Source organism: Phacochoerus africanus, chromosome 2, assembly GCF_016906955.1.
Source record: "Phacochoerus africanus isolate WHEZ1 chromosome 2, ROS_Pafr_v1, whole genome shotgun sequence".
Lineage (NCBI taxonomy): Eukaryota > Metazoa > Chordata > Mammalia > Artiodactyla > Suidae > Phacochoerus > Phacochoerus africanus.
The window spans coordinates 167,869,805-167,886,674 of record NC_062545.1 but is presented as its reverse complement, the minus strand read 5'-3'; the positions used below and the strand labels follow the sequence as shown (position 1 = coordinate 167,886,674).

The 16,870-nt window shown below is 37.1% G+C and overlaps 1 protein-coding gene across 5 annotated transcripts in view; it reads right to left on the bottom strand.

The window, feature by feature from the left end:
- MAP2K5 (mitogen-activated protein kinase kinase 5) overlaps positions 1–16,870 on the bottom strand; it is a 273,914-nt gene that overhangs the window by 146,550 nt on the left and 110,494 nt on the right. For 4 of the 5 annotated variants that reach the window (XM_047767144.1, XM_047767146.1, XM_047767147.1 and 1 more), the window contains exons 12-13: positions 10,574–10,635; positions 3,952–4,000 (exon numbers count right to left, since the gene is read on the bottom strand). The exons of the other annotated variant lie outside the window; for it this stretch is intronic. In XM_047767144.1, coding sequence (XP_047623100.1) covers positions 3,952–4,000; positions 10,574–10,635 — 111 coding nt within the window. The remainder of the gene's footprint in view (positions 1–3,951; positions 4,001–10,573; positions 10,636–16,870) is intronic. 5 annotated transcript variants of the gene reach the window in all.

The following is a 16,870-nucleotide window of genomic DNA, read 5'->3' as shown; positions in this document are numbered from 1 at the left end:
ACTAACCTGTACCAGACTAACAAGCCTCATGGGATGGGCAGATGGTCTGTCACTGCTTGTTGCTCAGATTTCATTCTTTTCTACAGTTCTCACTGGATATACACTATAGGAAAGACTTGATTTTCATCAGCTTGTTTGGAAGTCATTAACTGTATTTTATTTTACTTTTTAAAATTTTTTTAATTTTTTGTCTTTTTAGGGCCGAACCTGCAGCATACGCAGGTTCCCAGGCTAGGGGTCCAACTGGAGCTGCAGCTGCTGGCCTACACCACAGCCACAGCAACACCAGGTCCAAGCCGCATCTGCAACCTACGCCACAGCTCATGGCAACACCTGACCCTTAACCTACTGAGCAAGGCCAGGAATCATCAGATTCGTTTCCACTGAGCCATGATGGGAACTCCTATATTTTATAAATTCCAGAATATACTATTTACATACATTTTACAGCTACAAATCCAGGACCACTGTATTTCAAGGAAGCCATTTAAACATGAGAAATAGTTTGTCTTTTCTCATTAAGTAAGTCACTACACCTCCAATTCTTAAACTTTAAAATTTATGTCCATAAGTACAAGACCCTGGTTTTAGGGATAGCATTTGGTAGGGAAGAAAATGACAACCAGAGGAGAACACAGGTACTTATACCGAGACAAAGGAGAGACAGACTTATATCACTCATTAGTGTTTCTCTTTTACCAACTTCTTTTCACTCTGTCTTCTCCCAGTGCTTGCACAGGCTCCCCCTCTGGCAGAAGGATCATTGTCTTTGATTTGACAATGTGACAAATATTCAGCTAGAACTTCCATCATCATTCATTTTGAGAAAGCAAAAATGAGAATATGTGCTTTTAAGAAGGTAGAGCAATGAGCTTATACAGCAAAAGTGCATAAACAAGTATTATTACCTATTTAATTGCCTTAGCTGAACTTAAAAGCTCTGATCTTTAATTGCCTGATTGAACTGATCTAAAAAGCTACAATTTTTTTAATCAAGGAGAAAATTAAATAGCTTTTTGGTAAATAAAGAGGTATCTTTAATCTTATTTTTATGAAATCCAAGTTATTAAATATAGTCAAAACCTCTAAAATATTAAGTTAACAACTACTCAATCTAGAGTCAATTTCTCATTACAAAGCTTTACAAAAGTCTTCAGGGATATCTGGCTTTTCCACTCTTCAATAAAAACACAGGGCTTTAAATCCAGAAGGTAAAAGTTTCCACAAATAACAAGGAAAACGCAAAAGCTAAACATATATATTTAAGGAGGTATATTACCACAGAATATTATTTTTATAGTTGAGTGTCCATCATTATTAGAGAATAACCATTCAGCTGCACTGAATTCATTAGTCTCTCCATTTAGACAGATGCAGATACACATTCACTTACTGGTATTTATTTAAAACTGAAATCCATTGAGAGGGTTAGTCGGCCCACTCCAACTATCCCTACTCAGGCATCTTTTCCCTGTAACTAGTGGCATTTTATACTGGTTGCTCTCTGGCGGAACTGGACTGGCCAACACAGACTGAAAAGATAAGTACAGGCTTTGGATTTCTTTTTGAAACCTCTATGTCCTCAAACCACAAAGGCCCTCAAATACATCACTGGCCAAAGAACCCTTTTTTAGCCGAAACTGCATCTAGAGCTGGGGAGGAGGACCTACCTGCCTCTGAAAGGTTCTGGTCAACCACCATTGTCCATAGTGATTATGGGATGGTTGTACCAGACTTTGAACCACACTTCAGACTTTTTTTTTGGGGGGGGTGCTTTTTAGGGCCACTCCTGGGGCATATGGAAGTCCCCAGGCAAGGGGTCAAACTGGAGCTGCAGCTGCCCATCTACACCACAGCCACAGCAATGTGGGATCTGAGCCGCGTCTGTGACCTACACTGTAGCTCACAGCAACAACGGATCCTTAACCCACCGAGTGAGGCCAGGGATCAACCCATAGTAGGGTTTGTAACCTGCTGAGCCACAATGCGAACTCCCAGACTTTATTTTTAGATCCAGACATAAATCCATTCAAAACAGATCCATCAAGATCCCATTTCGAATGAAAAATTCAACGGATTCTCCAAAACAAGAGTAAAATAAAAACCAATGATTTTAAAGAAGAAAAATAAAGATGATTACAGAATAACTGAGTATTATTTCTCTATCTTCTATAGGTCTTAGTGCTACTAAGAGTCCTCACAGAAAGTTATGGCCAGTGAGAATCCATTATAAGCCAGAACTATGCTGTATGCCCAGAATACAGGATGAGCCCAAGGATCACTTTAATAATAACATTTGCATTTCCATGGCAAGGTCCTTTCAATGAAGGCTTTGCTACTGAAAACTGATGACTTCCTTGAGTTCCTTTGTCAAGTAGATAGCAGATGTCCATAAAAATCAATAAAATGACAAGAACTGACCACCGTGTTAATTCCTATTAAAATGGCTATAACCATTTTATAGGTTGTTGAATTTGGAGAGGTGGGAGTACAGGGAATAAAAGCAATATAAGTCATCTTATGTTAAATACTATTCTCTTTTTATCTTGGAGGATAATATGCCCCATTTTTTCCTCACCCATCATATGTTATTCACATGCTTGTCTATTCCCAGGAAAAATAATACTAACACACTCAGCTCACTCTCCTTACATCTACATTTTGTACCAACTATATACTCTAGAAATAGAGTAGACTGGCTACCAAGAAAAACTTGGCCTATGATTCCATTTAATCAGCACAAATACCTTTAAGAACTGAACTGAACATTTTATTCACTAAAATCTACCTACCCTCTTCAAGAGAGAAAGGAAGATTTAAGAAGAAATGTGGAATCACCGGCATTATAAAATCACAACAAAAAACAAGTGATAGTGCATAGATGTGATGCTGCAACTGAGGACATCAGTTGTTTTTCTCTCTCTTATAGCTTATACCCTAAAAAAAAAAAAATACATCTAACGTGTATGCTGTTACATTCCCCAAATGTGCATAAAGCTAAGCTGAGCTTCACAAGCAGATGTGTAAAATTAAAAATAGTAGTTAGTAACATTAGGCTAACCTGAAGTTGCTTTCTTATAGTCTGTTTCCCACTTAATAACTTGCTCCAAATGAATTCAAACATTTTGGGAATATTAAAAAATGCAAAGAGGTTCCTTTGCTACATTCAACAGTTACCTGATTATTCTTCTCATGTGTTCTTGTTAATAGACTAAGAGACTAATTTCTGATGCATTCACCAATTCCTTATTTAGTTTCGAGGTATGTAAAGCCATCTCTTAAGGAACAGTGCATGAAGATATCTGAAATGTTAATAAAAGGAAGGGAGGCAGGAGTTTCCCTCATGGCGAGGGGAAACAAATCTGACCAGGAGCCATGAGGACGCAGGTTCGATCCCTAGCCTCACTGAGTGGGTTAAGGATCTGGTGTTGCCGTGAGCTGTTGTGTAGGTGACGTGACTCGGATCTGATGTTGCTGTGTCTGTGATGTAGTCCAGCAGCTACAGCTCTGATTCGACCTCTAGCCTGGGAACCTCCATATGCCACAGGTGCGGCCCTAAAAAAGCAAATTAATAAAGTAATTAAATAAAAATAAAATAAATTAAATAAAAGGAAGGGATACAATTATAAATAGGAAATGAAAAGTTTACATTAGAGTTAAGTAAGAAAAATCTTGTAATTCTCAAATCTATGAAATACTGTTTTGTGTTTGGTAAAATAAACATTACTCACATTATTCACTGTACTCAAAAATGCAATATCAAGTTTATAATCTAAACTGGAGTAGTTAAGGGATAAATGTTTTTTTAAATAACACTTATAAAGGAGCTTACCAAATATATCACCTGGCTTAAATACTAGATCATTTATTCACTCTAAAAGTCATCAAGGTATCCAGAGAGTTCCCCACCCTACCCCAAATTAAGTCAGAACTTGTAAGCTCAGTACATACCTCTATGTAAAATCTTTAAACTCCACAAATAAGTAAGGCCTTTAACAACCTAAATTTAAGAAAGAGAAAACAGGGCAATGATGGGTTTTATAAAGAACTTTCCACATTTAAACATATAATCATATTAACTGCAATTCTTTCTTTGAAAGTCTGTAACCAACATGCATTTATTGAACATCTCCCATTTATGTGCCAGATTCTATGGGGACGCCAGATGGACAAGCTACAGGTTCTTCTCTTCAATGAGCTTACACTATTCTGAAGACAAAGCATGATGAATGAAAGAAATGAGTATATGTGCACATAAAATGACCTGGAAGTTCATTTACTAAGTTCTCAGTGGTGGTGTGGGTGAAAAGGAATCTAATAGGAAAATGAGAAAAGATTTTCACTTTTTATTTTCTATACTTCTGTATATGAAAAATTTTTTTTAAGTTATGACATTTACGACGAAGAAAATACATTTTTAAAGATTAACTAGTGAAGGCAATGCAGGCACTAGAGACTGTTTCGCCTGACAGTAATCAGGAAGGGTTTACCAAAGTGCCAGGCCCTGAGTAACAGACTCAACTGATGTGAGGAAAAGTGAAAAAAGTATTCAGACCAAGGTAGAAATATATGATCAGGGTGTTGTGGCAGTGTATTCTTCAAAAATATCAAGGTCATGAAAGACACAGAAACACTGAGGCACTGTTTTAGATTCACAGAGACTAAAGCAGCACGACATCTAAATGCTATGTGTAACCCTACACTGGATACTGGACCAGCTTTTTTTCTTTTGGTCTATAAAGGGTCTTATTGGATAACTGGCAAAATCTGAATAAGGACTGTTAATTAGATAATAATAGTCTATCTATGCTAATTTTCTGATTTTGATCAGTATACCGTGATAATACGAGAGAATGTCCTCATTCTTAGGAAATACACACCTGAAGTACTTAGGGGTAAAAGGTCATAATATCTGCAACTTATTCTCAAATGTTCCAGGGAAAAAAATGTATATATGTATTTTTTAGGGCCGCACCCGTGGCACATGGAGGTTCCCAGGCTAGGGGTCCAATCGGAGCTATAGCTGCTGGCCTATGCCACAGCCATAGCAACGCCAGTCCAAGCCACACCTGCAATCTACACCACAGCTCAAGGCAACACCGGATCCTTAACCCACTGAGCGAGGCCAGGGGTTGAACCTGTGTCCTCAGGGACGCTAGTCAGATTCATTTCCACTGAACCACGACAGGAACTCCAAAAAAATGTATACATATTTTTAACAAAATGTGATTAATTGTTAACACGTGGGGAATATGGATGAAGCATTTGTGGGAATTCTTAGTATTATTCTTACAAGTTTTCTGGAAGTTTAAAATAATTTCAAAATAAAAAGTTTTCCCCAAAACGTTTTAAATACTATTAGGGTAGGAAAAAACAAAGCACATCAAAGTGATGATCCTCACAAGCTAGTCTGGCTGGTACAAGTATAAGTGTGGAATCATGTGGACAATACTGAAAAGGAAAGTAAGAGAAATAACATGAGAAAACACAAACATTTAAATTAGATTTTGGATTTTTTTTTTTTTGGGGGGCCACACTTGTGGCATATGGAAGTCCCCAGGCTAGGGTTTGAACTGGAGCTGCCAGCCTACACCACAGCCACAGCACTGTGGGATCTGAGCTGCGTTACCACCTACACCACAACTCACGGCAACGTCAGATCTTTAACCCACTGAGTGAGGCCTGGGATCAAACCCGGGTCTTCATGCATACTAGATGGGTTCATTATCCCTAAGCCACAACGGGAACTCCTAACTTTGGATTTTTTAATTTAATATCCCAAGTTAAGAATAATTAGTCAAATAAAATACTGAAAAGAAGTTGTTTCCAAGACTCTTAAGTACATGGATTACAAGTGCTACCTTAGGCATGGGAAATTTAATCATAAAAAGCTTTAGTAACCTTTACATAGAAATTGTTGTAAAAGGAGATTCATGTTTTTCTTCATACCCACTGACCCTAAATCCATATGATTATGAACTTACCAATTTCAAGGTTGACTATTCATAATTAGGTATCAGATACAGTGAATAAATCATTATTAGGAATTTGAAAGTAACCAACATTAAAGAAAATTTTAGGTGAGTCCAGAATATACGAAAAAGAAAAACTACCATTATGAGAAGTAACTGAGTGATTTACATAGCTTGAGAGTAATGAAAGAGGGTTGGAGCTAAATATGCAAGGATTTTAGCTGATCAAATAAGACTAAGAGCAATATTAAAAACAGAAATGCAAAGGGAAAAACCTAATTGTGAAATACTAAAGATCCAGAGATAAAGTCTATATCAATTAATGCTGAGCAGAAGTTAACATATTTTAATTGTTCTCACAGAGTGGAATGTACCCCTGAGAAAATTGCTAAAAAATTATGATCAATTCAATGATATACTCGACTATTCTAAGAGAAGAGAATACATATTTCAGCAGATTATTTCTCCCAGGATTCAGACTAAGTGACATTACAATAAAATACATGTGGAGTTCCCATCGTGGCTCAGTGGAAACAAATCCCACCAGGAACCATGAGGTTGCGGGTTCGATCCCTGGCCTCGCTCAGTGGGTCAAGGATCCGGCGTTCTGTGAGCTTTGGTGTAGGTTGCAGACGTGGCTCAGATCTGGCGTTGCTGTGGCTCTGGTGTAGGCTGGCGGCTACAGCTCCGATAAGACTCCTAGCGGGGGAACCTCCATGTGCCATAGGTGTGGCCCTAAAAGGACAAAAAGACAAAAATAAAATAAAATAAAAACAATAAAACACATGTGCCCTGGACAATAAGACAGTTTTAAAAAGGGGAAATAATCAAAACAGTAATAACTAACACAGAAAGAGGTCAGAGGACAAAAATATTTTCTTAAATGTTCATAAAAAATTTCATCAATAATAAAAGCATTTTTTTCTTTGAGTAGTAGGACAAAGTCATCTTATTTAGCATGGAAGTAATCACCTTCTGAATTCTAGAAATGGGGTTAATGCTTAGTTGCATATTATAAAACTGCCCCACTAAAGAGAACTCATCACTAAAAATCAAGCCCAAAGAAAAAGAGTAATCAGAAAACACACAAGGGGAAAGCAATCTACCATATTTAGACTACCAGGCAGAAAAAAAGTAAAACAAATACTGATCTTGGGATACTCACTAAACTTAGAAATTTTTCTGGAGATTCGAAAAGAAAATATTCTTCTTCCAACTTTGTCAAAATAGACTACATTTTCCTTTAGAAGAAGAATAAGTATCAGGGGAGCTAGAAATCTGCCCATTGAAAATCTAGAGGGTGTTAAGATATTCAGCGGGCTAGGTTTCACAACAATGACTTGACAAAGCCTTGACACTAAAAGCACTTATATCTGCTGTCAATCACTCACTTCTTGACATGTCAAGTACACATCCTTTCAGGGACAACTTCAATCAACATTAGCACTCAAAATACAGTGTCACTGTTTCAGAAGTGAGGGGAAAAATAAAAAAAGTGTTAGATGGCAGGAAAAGGCAGAAAGGAATTCCTCTTTATAGGAGATCAGATTCAAACGGAAAATTGTTAAAAATAACTGAGCAAGTTGGAAGGCTGAAATCAACCAGATTATATGGATTTCTTTTCCTAGGAAAATATTCTCTTGCCATACATCCATCAAGAGAAAATTTGAATAACGAATCATAAAGGCAACAGGGGTCTATCCTATAATGAATCTTGGATCTGGAGACCTGCATAGCATGCCAGACTATTAGAATCTGGAAAATAAAGTCACTGTTCTGGGTTCTAACTATTACTAACTAGTTATATGATAACTCTAGGCAAGCTGTTTAACTGCTTTTTTTGGCCACGCCTGTGGCATGTAGAAATCTCCAGGCCAGGAAGTGAACCCTCACTACAGCAGTAATCAAAGCCATAGCACAGACAATGCTGAATTCTTAACCTGCTGAGCCACCAGGGAACTCCTAACTTTATACGCATAAAGTATCTACAAAGGTACTGAAAAGGTTAAATGACAGAATATTTATGTAAAACATTTATCAACAATTGGCACAAAGAATTATTCAATATGCACCTATTTCACTCCTCTCTCTAGATTCTGTTACTTTTGACTTGGTAGTAGAATCTATGTGCTTTTTTCCTTTTTTTTTTTTTTTTTTTTTTTTTCTTCTGACTATGGCATACAGCAGCTTCAAGTGGGATCTCAGAACCCAGACCAGGGATGAAACCTCAGCCACAGCAATGAAAGTGCTAACTACTAGACCACAAGGGAGCTCCCCCCATATGCTTGCTTAGCTTCACTGAGGGAACTCAAGAGAATAATGTTGATGCTGTGTTCAGGACACTAGAGGAGAGATGGCCAAGGATACTATGAACCCAATTAGGCTGTGAGAACATTTACTTTACAAATCATATCCTACAAACCACTAATTTGCTAGTCTTATTTTGACTGGTAGAACCCTTCCACTGGTTTTTGTCAGCTACAACAAAGGACTATCCAACCTTGTAGTTCTGCTACTAAAACTTCATTTAAAAAATATACTTTGGGGAGATTTCTGGTGGCCTAGCAGTTAAGGTTTCGGCATTTTTACTGCTGTGGCTTATTGTCATTGCTGTGGCTCGGGTTTTTTGATCCCTGGCCTGGGAACTTCCACATGCTGCGCATTCGGTCAAAATACATATATACTTTGGAGGCATTATACAAGCTTAGGCCCCAGAAGAGTTTATAAAAAGTGGCAGATGATGAGTAAAATTATCAAAAGCTTTTTTTTTTTTACTCTGGCTACAGGTAGTTTTCATTACTATGACCTGATGAGTCATAAAAGCTGAAGAAACTAGGCACACTTTAGAAGAAAAAAACAAAACTAAACTAATTTTTAAAAATGTAAGGGCAAATGTAAACCATGCTTTGGGCTACCACTTATTTCAAATGCCTTCTACTAAAATCATTGCCATATTTTCAATTACCCAATAGGTAAGCCCTGTATTGAAGCTGGATTTTTTTTTCTTTTTTTTTTCTTTTTTTTTTGCTGATGCCATTCACTTCACAGGCTTCCCACTCCAATAGAATCGAAAAGACTGATGGCCTTGTGTGGCTGCCCTACACAAGAAGGGGGCAAGATTTATGAAGTCTGGGAAGAACATGCTTCTCTACTGAAGAAGGCAGATTCCTATTTTAGCCAAGTTCAATAGATAATTGAGTATATAGAACTCATATACTTATTTCTTTTTCAATTGGTATCCCTGCCTTTTCTCGCCCTTTATTATACGTGTTATTAAACTTTAGAGCCAAGAACTGCCAAAAGCCACAAAGCATTCATTCCCCCCTGAGATTAAAAGAGGAAATGAAACATTTTTATTTTCATCTAAAATAGTGATTTAAGCACTCAGATTTCATACTAATCTACCTAAACATGTAGATTAGAAGCTACTTAGCAGCAATAGCATCAGCAAAGAAAGTTCTCATCACCCTGGGCAGTTCACACTAATAATTAGAAAGAAAAAAGGAAAGCTGTGAATTACAATGAACTAAGACTAAATAAGTGCCCATGTTGGATTAAAGGATTTGAGTTGTCAGCTTGATGTATAATGAATGCAAAAATCAGCCATTTAATTAAATGGTACATGGTATAATCACTTTGTTATGCATTAAACTGCTTAAGTTATCAGAGTACCTTTAGATTAGCAACTGTTTACTATTACTCCGCCCCATGACTTCTCCAAGACACTGTTTAGCCTACATTATTCCAAATTTGAAATCTGGACTGGACTGTACATAGTAATGTTAATTTAGATGATGTATTTCTTAAGATTATTAGTGAATATAAAAATTGAAAAACTTTTTAATCACAAAGGAAATAAATTCTTAGATATAGAAGGTGAAAAAAATTAAAAAGCCAAGTACATAAAAAGTCTGCAAAACTCATTAAGACTAAAGTGGTATTTTCTTATAGATGGTTTTATTTTAATAATTTAGACTTTAAAAGCATTTTCTAATCATGCACCTATAACTACAAAATGTCCCTAAAACAGCTTTCTTTTGAAGAAGTTGGAAATTTTACTGGGTAGCAATAGCAGTAAGGTTCCTGCAAACACATGAAACTAGAACAGGTCAGAATATTCATAAGCCCGGAGTTCCTGTCGTGGCTCTGTGGAAACAAATCTGACGAGCATCCATGAGGATTCAGGTTTGATCCCTGGCCTTGCTCAGTGGGTTAAGGATCCGGTGTTGTTATGAGCTGTGGTATAGGTCACAGATGCAGCTCAGATCTGACACTGCTGTGGCTGTGCTATGGCGTAGGCCAGTGGCTATAGCTCTGATTTGACCCCTAGCATGGGAACCTCCATATGCTGCAGGTGCAGCCCTAAAAAGACCAAAAAAAAAAAAAAAAGAATATCCATAAGCCTGAAATGTATCTATGTCATTATTGTAGGCCAGCCTATAAAAAGAAGAAAGGACAAAAATGGTAAGAGAGGTAAGAAGACCCTGACAGTCAATAAGGATTGAAGAAAAATTAAAGAAAAATTCCTGAGGATATAAGGAGAATAAGGCTTGTTGAGAAAAATTAAATCAACTTTCATAGAGTTGAAGCCATATACTCACCGCCACTGCAATTCTTCCAAGGACATGCTCTGGAATCTTTCTATATACATCCAAAGATCCTCCTACAGACACAAACATGTTGTGTTATAATAAATGAAACTACTGGGAGTTCCTGTCGTGGCGCAGTGGTTAACGAATCCGACTAGGAACCATGAGGTTGCAGGTTCGATCCCTGCCCTTGCTAAGTGGGTTAATGATCCAGCGTTGCCGTGAGCTGTGGTGTAGGTCGCAGACGCGGCTCAGATCCCGCGTTGCTGTGGCTCTGGCATAGGCTGGCAGCTACAGCTCCGATTCGACCCCTAGCCTGGGAACCTCCCATATCCCGAGGGAGCAGCCCAAGAAATGGCAAAAAGACAAAAAAAAAAAAAAGAAACTACTATAACATTGCACACTGGGCTCCTGCTTCATACATTCTTTGTGAGACGTCTTTCTTTTATATCATGCATTGGATGTTCACGGTAAAATTAGCTTTTAGTCTAATTTTATTCATGATACAATCATACCGCCAGATGAAACAAAACTAGATACTTCCATTTTATTCTCAAGTATATAGTCACATACATGTAAAAACTTGAGGAAAATAGTCCAGGACAGGCTAAGAATCTGTACTTTATGTTAGCTTAAATACATACACAAAACTACACAGTTCAATAGACAATCACATCCAGGTATCTATTCTGTGTTGACAGTTTTCTCAAATGTAAACCAGGACCCTATGTAATTTTCCAATTAACCAAACAAAAGCTGGTATGAAGTCCAAAATACACATAGAAGCCAACAAAGTAAAATAGTATTCTTAATATCTACCTAAATGAATGTTACCCTTCAAATTAGGTAACGCGAGCAAACAACCTATTCCAAATATACCATCTTTGTTTAAAATGTTTTTTCAGGGGGAAATTCTCTTTGATACCATTTTGAAAACCAGTTTATGAGGTAAAAAAGAAAAACTCATCTCCTTATGTCAGAACATTTTTCACTAAAATAGCATTCACTAACATCCTTCATCTTTAACAACTTCAGTTTTTGTTAGTATCCGAAAACCAAAATCACTAGACTGAAAACATGATAAAGGCAGGGGCCATGTTGTTTGTTTTTAACTTTCATCAGTCTAGAAATCAGCACAACTGTAACAGAGTAGCTATTCAATAAATAGGTCATTTTTTTAATCATTAAAATCATTGTGAATTTCACCAGATAGGTTAAGTTGCTTTGAAAACAGTTTCAGGGAGTTCCCGTCGTGACGCTGTGGTTAACGAATCCGACTAGGAACCATGAGGTTGCGGCTTCGGTCCCTGCCCTTGCTCAGTGGGTTAAGGATCCGGCATTGCTGTGAGCTGTGGCGTAGGTTGAAGATGAGGCTCGGATACCACCTTGCTGTGGCTCTGGCCGGTGGCTACAGCTCCGATTCAACCCCTAGCCTGGGAACCTCCATATGCCGCGGCCCAAGAAATAGCAAAAAAAAAAAAAAAAAAAACAGTTTCAAAAGAAAGAACTGCAAACTATTTGCAGCAACAGTATCACTGAAATAAATGTATAACTTTCCTAGGTAACTATTTCAAAGAAACCAATATTCATTCATTTGTATAAATTTGAGAATGCCTGTTAAATTCTTAATCTTTAATTCTTTTATATATATATTAAATGATTTTTATTTTTTTCCATTATAGCTGATTTATAGTGTTTTGTCAATTTTCTACTGTATAGCATGGTGACCCAGTTACACATACATGTATACATTCTTTTTTCTCTTATTCTTTAATTCTTATACAAATAGTACAATAATTTCAGGAAGATATGCAAAGAACCACTACTTTATTCATATTAATGATATGACTATATGAGAATGATTTTAACCCCATCTAATCTTTTTTGACTCAAGGTGAGTTATACAGTTTTTCAGTTCAATAAGGAATTATCCAAGATACCTGAGAAACAATTTTTGTTTCTATCAGATGTTAAAAATTCATATTTAATTACTGTACCACAGGATGATTGGTAGGAAGTATGCCTCTTAAGACATTAACATGGAGCATATTATCCTTTTGAGGTACCGACAAATCTATTTTGCAAATATAAATATTTTTGTATATCAAGTTTTCCCATAGGGTAATTGCTTTATATATATTTGTTTATTCTGTTTAAAGCAAGAAAAGGATCACTTTTTTAGGTATCTTTGGCTAGTCATTTCCAAATTCTGATAGGAAGCTGGAAAACCAAGGTGTGACTAAACTTGACACTTTGGCTCTGGGTATTACCAGGAAGAGAATGAAAAAAGACACTCCTGCAATGAATGAGCTGTGCCGTCTTTATTTACTAAAACGGCTTTTTTTTTAAATTATGGATACAATACAAATAAAAATACAGTAGAAAAAAACATTTCATGTTTTCACTGATCTTTCAGATGAATTTACAGGTGCAAGGATGAACAATCTCAAGAAGATCACGCTTCCTTTACATGCTGGTATTTGGAATGCTGACAAACACAGTTTATTGGGCCAATACTTTATGAAGTGAACAGCTTGAGTGGCTCAAAACTAGGAGGTGTAAATCTATCCACATATACTAGTAAGAAGTCCTAAGAGGAGATTTATTTTTACATAGGATATAAATCAGGGTTTAATTAGCTAAATGGACAGTAGTCAACAAGCTAAATCAAAAAACCAGAGAATATGTTGCTACCATTATTAGAGAAACAAGTCAAAAAAGAATTCCATCTGGAAGTAATTCACTGGTTTTATAAATATCTATTTAATTTCAGTTATATCCCACACTCCTTAGGCATCATATGGGTAAATCTTTACATAGCTGACTTTGTGTCATCACAGAGTCATCCTGTCCTTAACACAATCATTAGAGATAACTGTCAGAGGCAAAAAAAAAAAAAAAAAAAAAAAAAAAGAGAGAGAGAGAGATGTGGCAGATCATTGAGAATCAAGAGTTCCTACTAAGCTAGATGAGTTCTCATGCAATTAAATAATTCTTATCAGGCTAAAAATGGTAGAGGGTTGTCAGTGGAATTTTTACAGAGTTTTACCATCACTTCTATCCTCTAGGCCTTTCCCCAAAAGGCAATCCTTAGACTCATCAAAGGATCAAACATTAGTGCTGGAAGGACATTAAAGATCAGTCCAATGACTTTATGTGATGGATGAGGGAAATTGAGTTAAGTGTTCTAGTCACAGCCACGAGTCAGTTGATGCCAGAGCTCAGAAAAGAGCTGAGCCTTTGAACTCCCAGAACTGCAGAGATCTAAAAGATTTCCCCATAATATCACATAGCTTGAAAATCACTTTTTATATTCTCACCACAATGTGATATTACTATGACACGTACTCAGAGGTCCAGTTTAATCTTAGCTGAGACACTGGTATTCAAGGCATTTAAATACTCATTTATTTGTTGCACAGTTTGTTAAAACCTTTCCCTCATGATTCCAAGGTCACTGGTTTGCTCTCTGTGACCTATTGCTTCCTTAGATTCTGTGGCTTCAGATCATGCCTAGCCAGTCATTTCCTCACATGCCACTATCAGCGATGGGAATCAGGAGGTAGAGTGCTAATAGAGTGGCAAAACGCCCACCTCAACTGTCGAACAACTACACATTTCTACTGATGGATTGGGGCTATCATCTTCAAGTAACAAAGCTAAAAGAACTCAAGGGGAAAGGTCTGTGCTTATCCTAATACAGAGCTAAAATATAAAGCAGTATCTTCTATGCTGGATAAACACAAATATGTAGTAAATGAACAAGGCAACATTACTGTCATATTCCTCCCAACATTTTCCTTAAAATGATAATGATTATTATTAATACTAACAAAACTGAAATCTAGAGTCACAAGTAAAAATTTCAGAAGCTCTTTTAAGGTCTACCAGTTGAAAAAATAAAGATCCCTTTCTTTCTTTGCAACATCAGTTCTGAGGGAAACATTTATTCCCATGATGGTAATCCAAACACATGTACCTAAATGCTAAGATGCTATATTTGGGTATTCCAGAGTGAATTTAATTTTGACTTAATGAAAAGGCACATCACATCACTCCCCTGCTTGAAACCTTCCAATGTGTCCTAATAAATTCAGACTGAAACACAAATTCCTTTCCATGCCCTACAATGGCTACACAATCTAGCTTCTGCCTACTTTCTGGCCTCCTGTCTGGCCCCAGGTCTTCTCATCACTACTCTCAAGTCACCTTTGGCCTTCTCCTACGGGGCTTTGATTACACCAAGCTTGCTTCCACCTCAGAGCATTTATACTTGATACTCTCTCTGCCTTGAAGATCTTCCCCAGATTATCAAATTACCCATTACACTTTTCACAGAATTAGAACAAGTAATATAAAAATTTATATGGAAGTATGAAAGACCCTGAATTGCTAAAGGAATCTGAAGTGACAAAAAGAGCAGGAAGTGTAAGTCTTCCAGACTTCAGACAATATTATATAAAGTCACAGTAATCAAAACAGGGTAGTACTGGTACAAATACAGGCATATGGATTAACAGAACAGAATAGAGAGCCCAGAAATAAACCCAGATACCTATGGTCAATGAATCTTTGACAAAGGAGACAAGAATATAAAATGGGAAAAAGAGGAGTTTCCGTAGTGGCTTAATGGAAATGAATCTGACTAGTGACCATGAGGTTGCGGGTTTGATCCCTGCCTTGCTCAGTGAGGTAAGGATCTGGCATTGCCATGAGCTATGGTATAGGTCGCAGACACGGCTCGGATCTGGCATTGCTATGGCTGTGAGGCTTTAGCTCTGATTTGACCCCTAGCCTGGGAACCTCCATATGCTGCAGGTGCGGGCCTAAAAAGACAAAAATAAATAAATAAATAAATTTTAAAAATGGGGAAAAGAGATTCTCTTCCGCAAATGGTGATGGGAAAACTGAACATCTGCATGTAAATCAATGAAACTTGAACACACCCCAAACCATGCACCAAAATAAACTTAAAATGGTTTAAAGATTTAAACTTAAGACATGACACTATACAACTCCTAGATGAGAACACAGGCAAAACATTCTCTGATATCAACCATACAAATGTTTTCTCTAGGTCAGTCTCCCAAGGCAACAGAAATAAAAACAAAAATAAACAAATGGGACCTAATCAAATATACAAGCTTTTATACAGGAAAGAAAGTCATTAAAAAAAAATCAAAAAGACAATCTACAGAATGGGAGAAAATAGTTTCAAATGATACAACCAATAAGGGATTATTGAAATATACAAACAACTCATACAACTCAATAACAAAAAAACAAAAAACAAAAAACAAAAACCTAATCGAAAAATGGGCAGAAGACCTAAATAGACATCTCTCCAAAGAAGACATACAGATGGCCCATAGGCACATGAAGAGATGTTTGATATCACTAATTATTACAGAAAAGCAAATCAAAATTACAGTGAGGTACCACCTCACATCAGTCGGAATGGCCATCATTAATAAGTCTACAAATAACAAATGCTGGAAAGGATATAGAGAAAAGGGAACCCTCCTCCACTGTTGGTGGGAATATAAGTTTAGTAAAACCACTCTAGAAATAAGTAAATGGTTTCCTCAAAAACTAAAAGTAGAACTATTATATGATCTGGTAATTTGACGCCTCTGTGTATATCTGGACAAAACTATAATTCATAGAGATACATGCACCCCTATGTTCATAGCAGAACCATTCACAACAGTCAAGACATGGAGACAACCTAAATGTCCACTGACAGATGAATGGATTAAGAAGATCTGGTACAGGAGTTCCTGCCATGACACAGCGGGTTAAGGATCTGACTGCAGCAGCCTGGGTTACTACAGAGGTGCGGGTTCAATTCCCAGCCCAGCATAGTGGGTTGAGGATCCAGCATTGATGAAGCTGTGGTGTAGGTTGCAGCTGTGACTCATATTCCATCCCTGGCCTGTGAACTTCTACATTCTATGAGTGTAGCCAAAAAAAAAAAAAGGATGTGGTAAGTGTATATATATAAAATGGAATACTACTCAGCCATAAAAAGAATGCCATCTGCACCAACACAGATGCAACTAGAGCTCTCATACCAAGTAAAGTAAGTCAGAAAGACAAAGACAAATACCATATGCTATCACTTACATGTGGGATCTAAAATATGGCACAAATGAACCTATTTGCAGAACACAAAGAGACTCACAGACAGGGAGAACAGACTTATGGCTGTCAGGGTGGGATGGGAGTGGGATGGACTGGGAGTTTGGGGTTAGGAGATGCAAACTACTACATTTAGAAGGTCCCACTGTATAACACAGGGAATATATC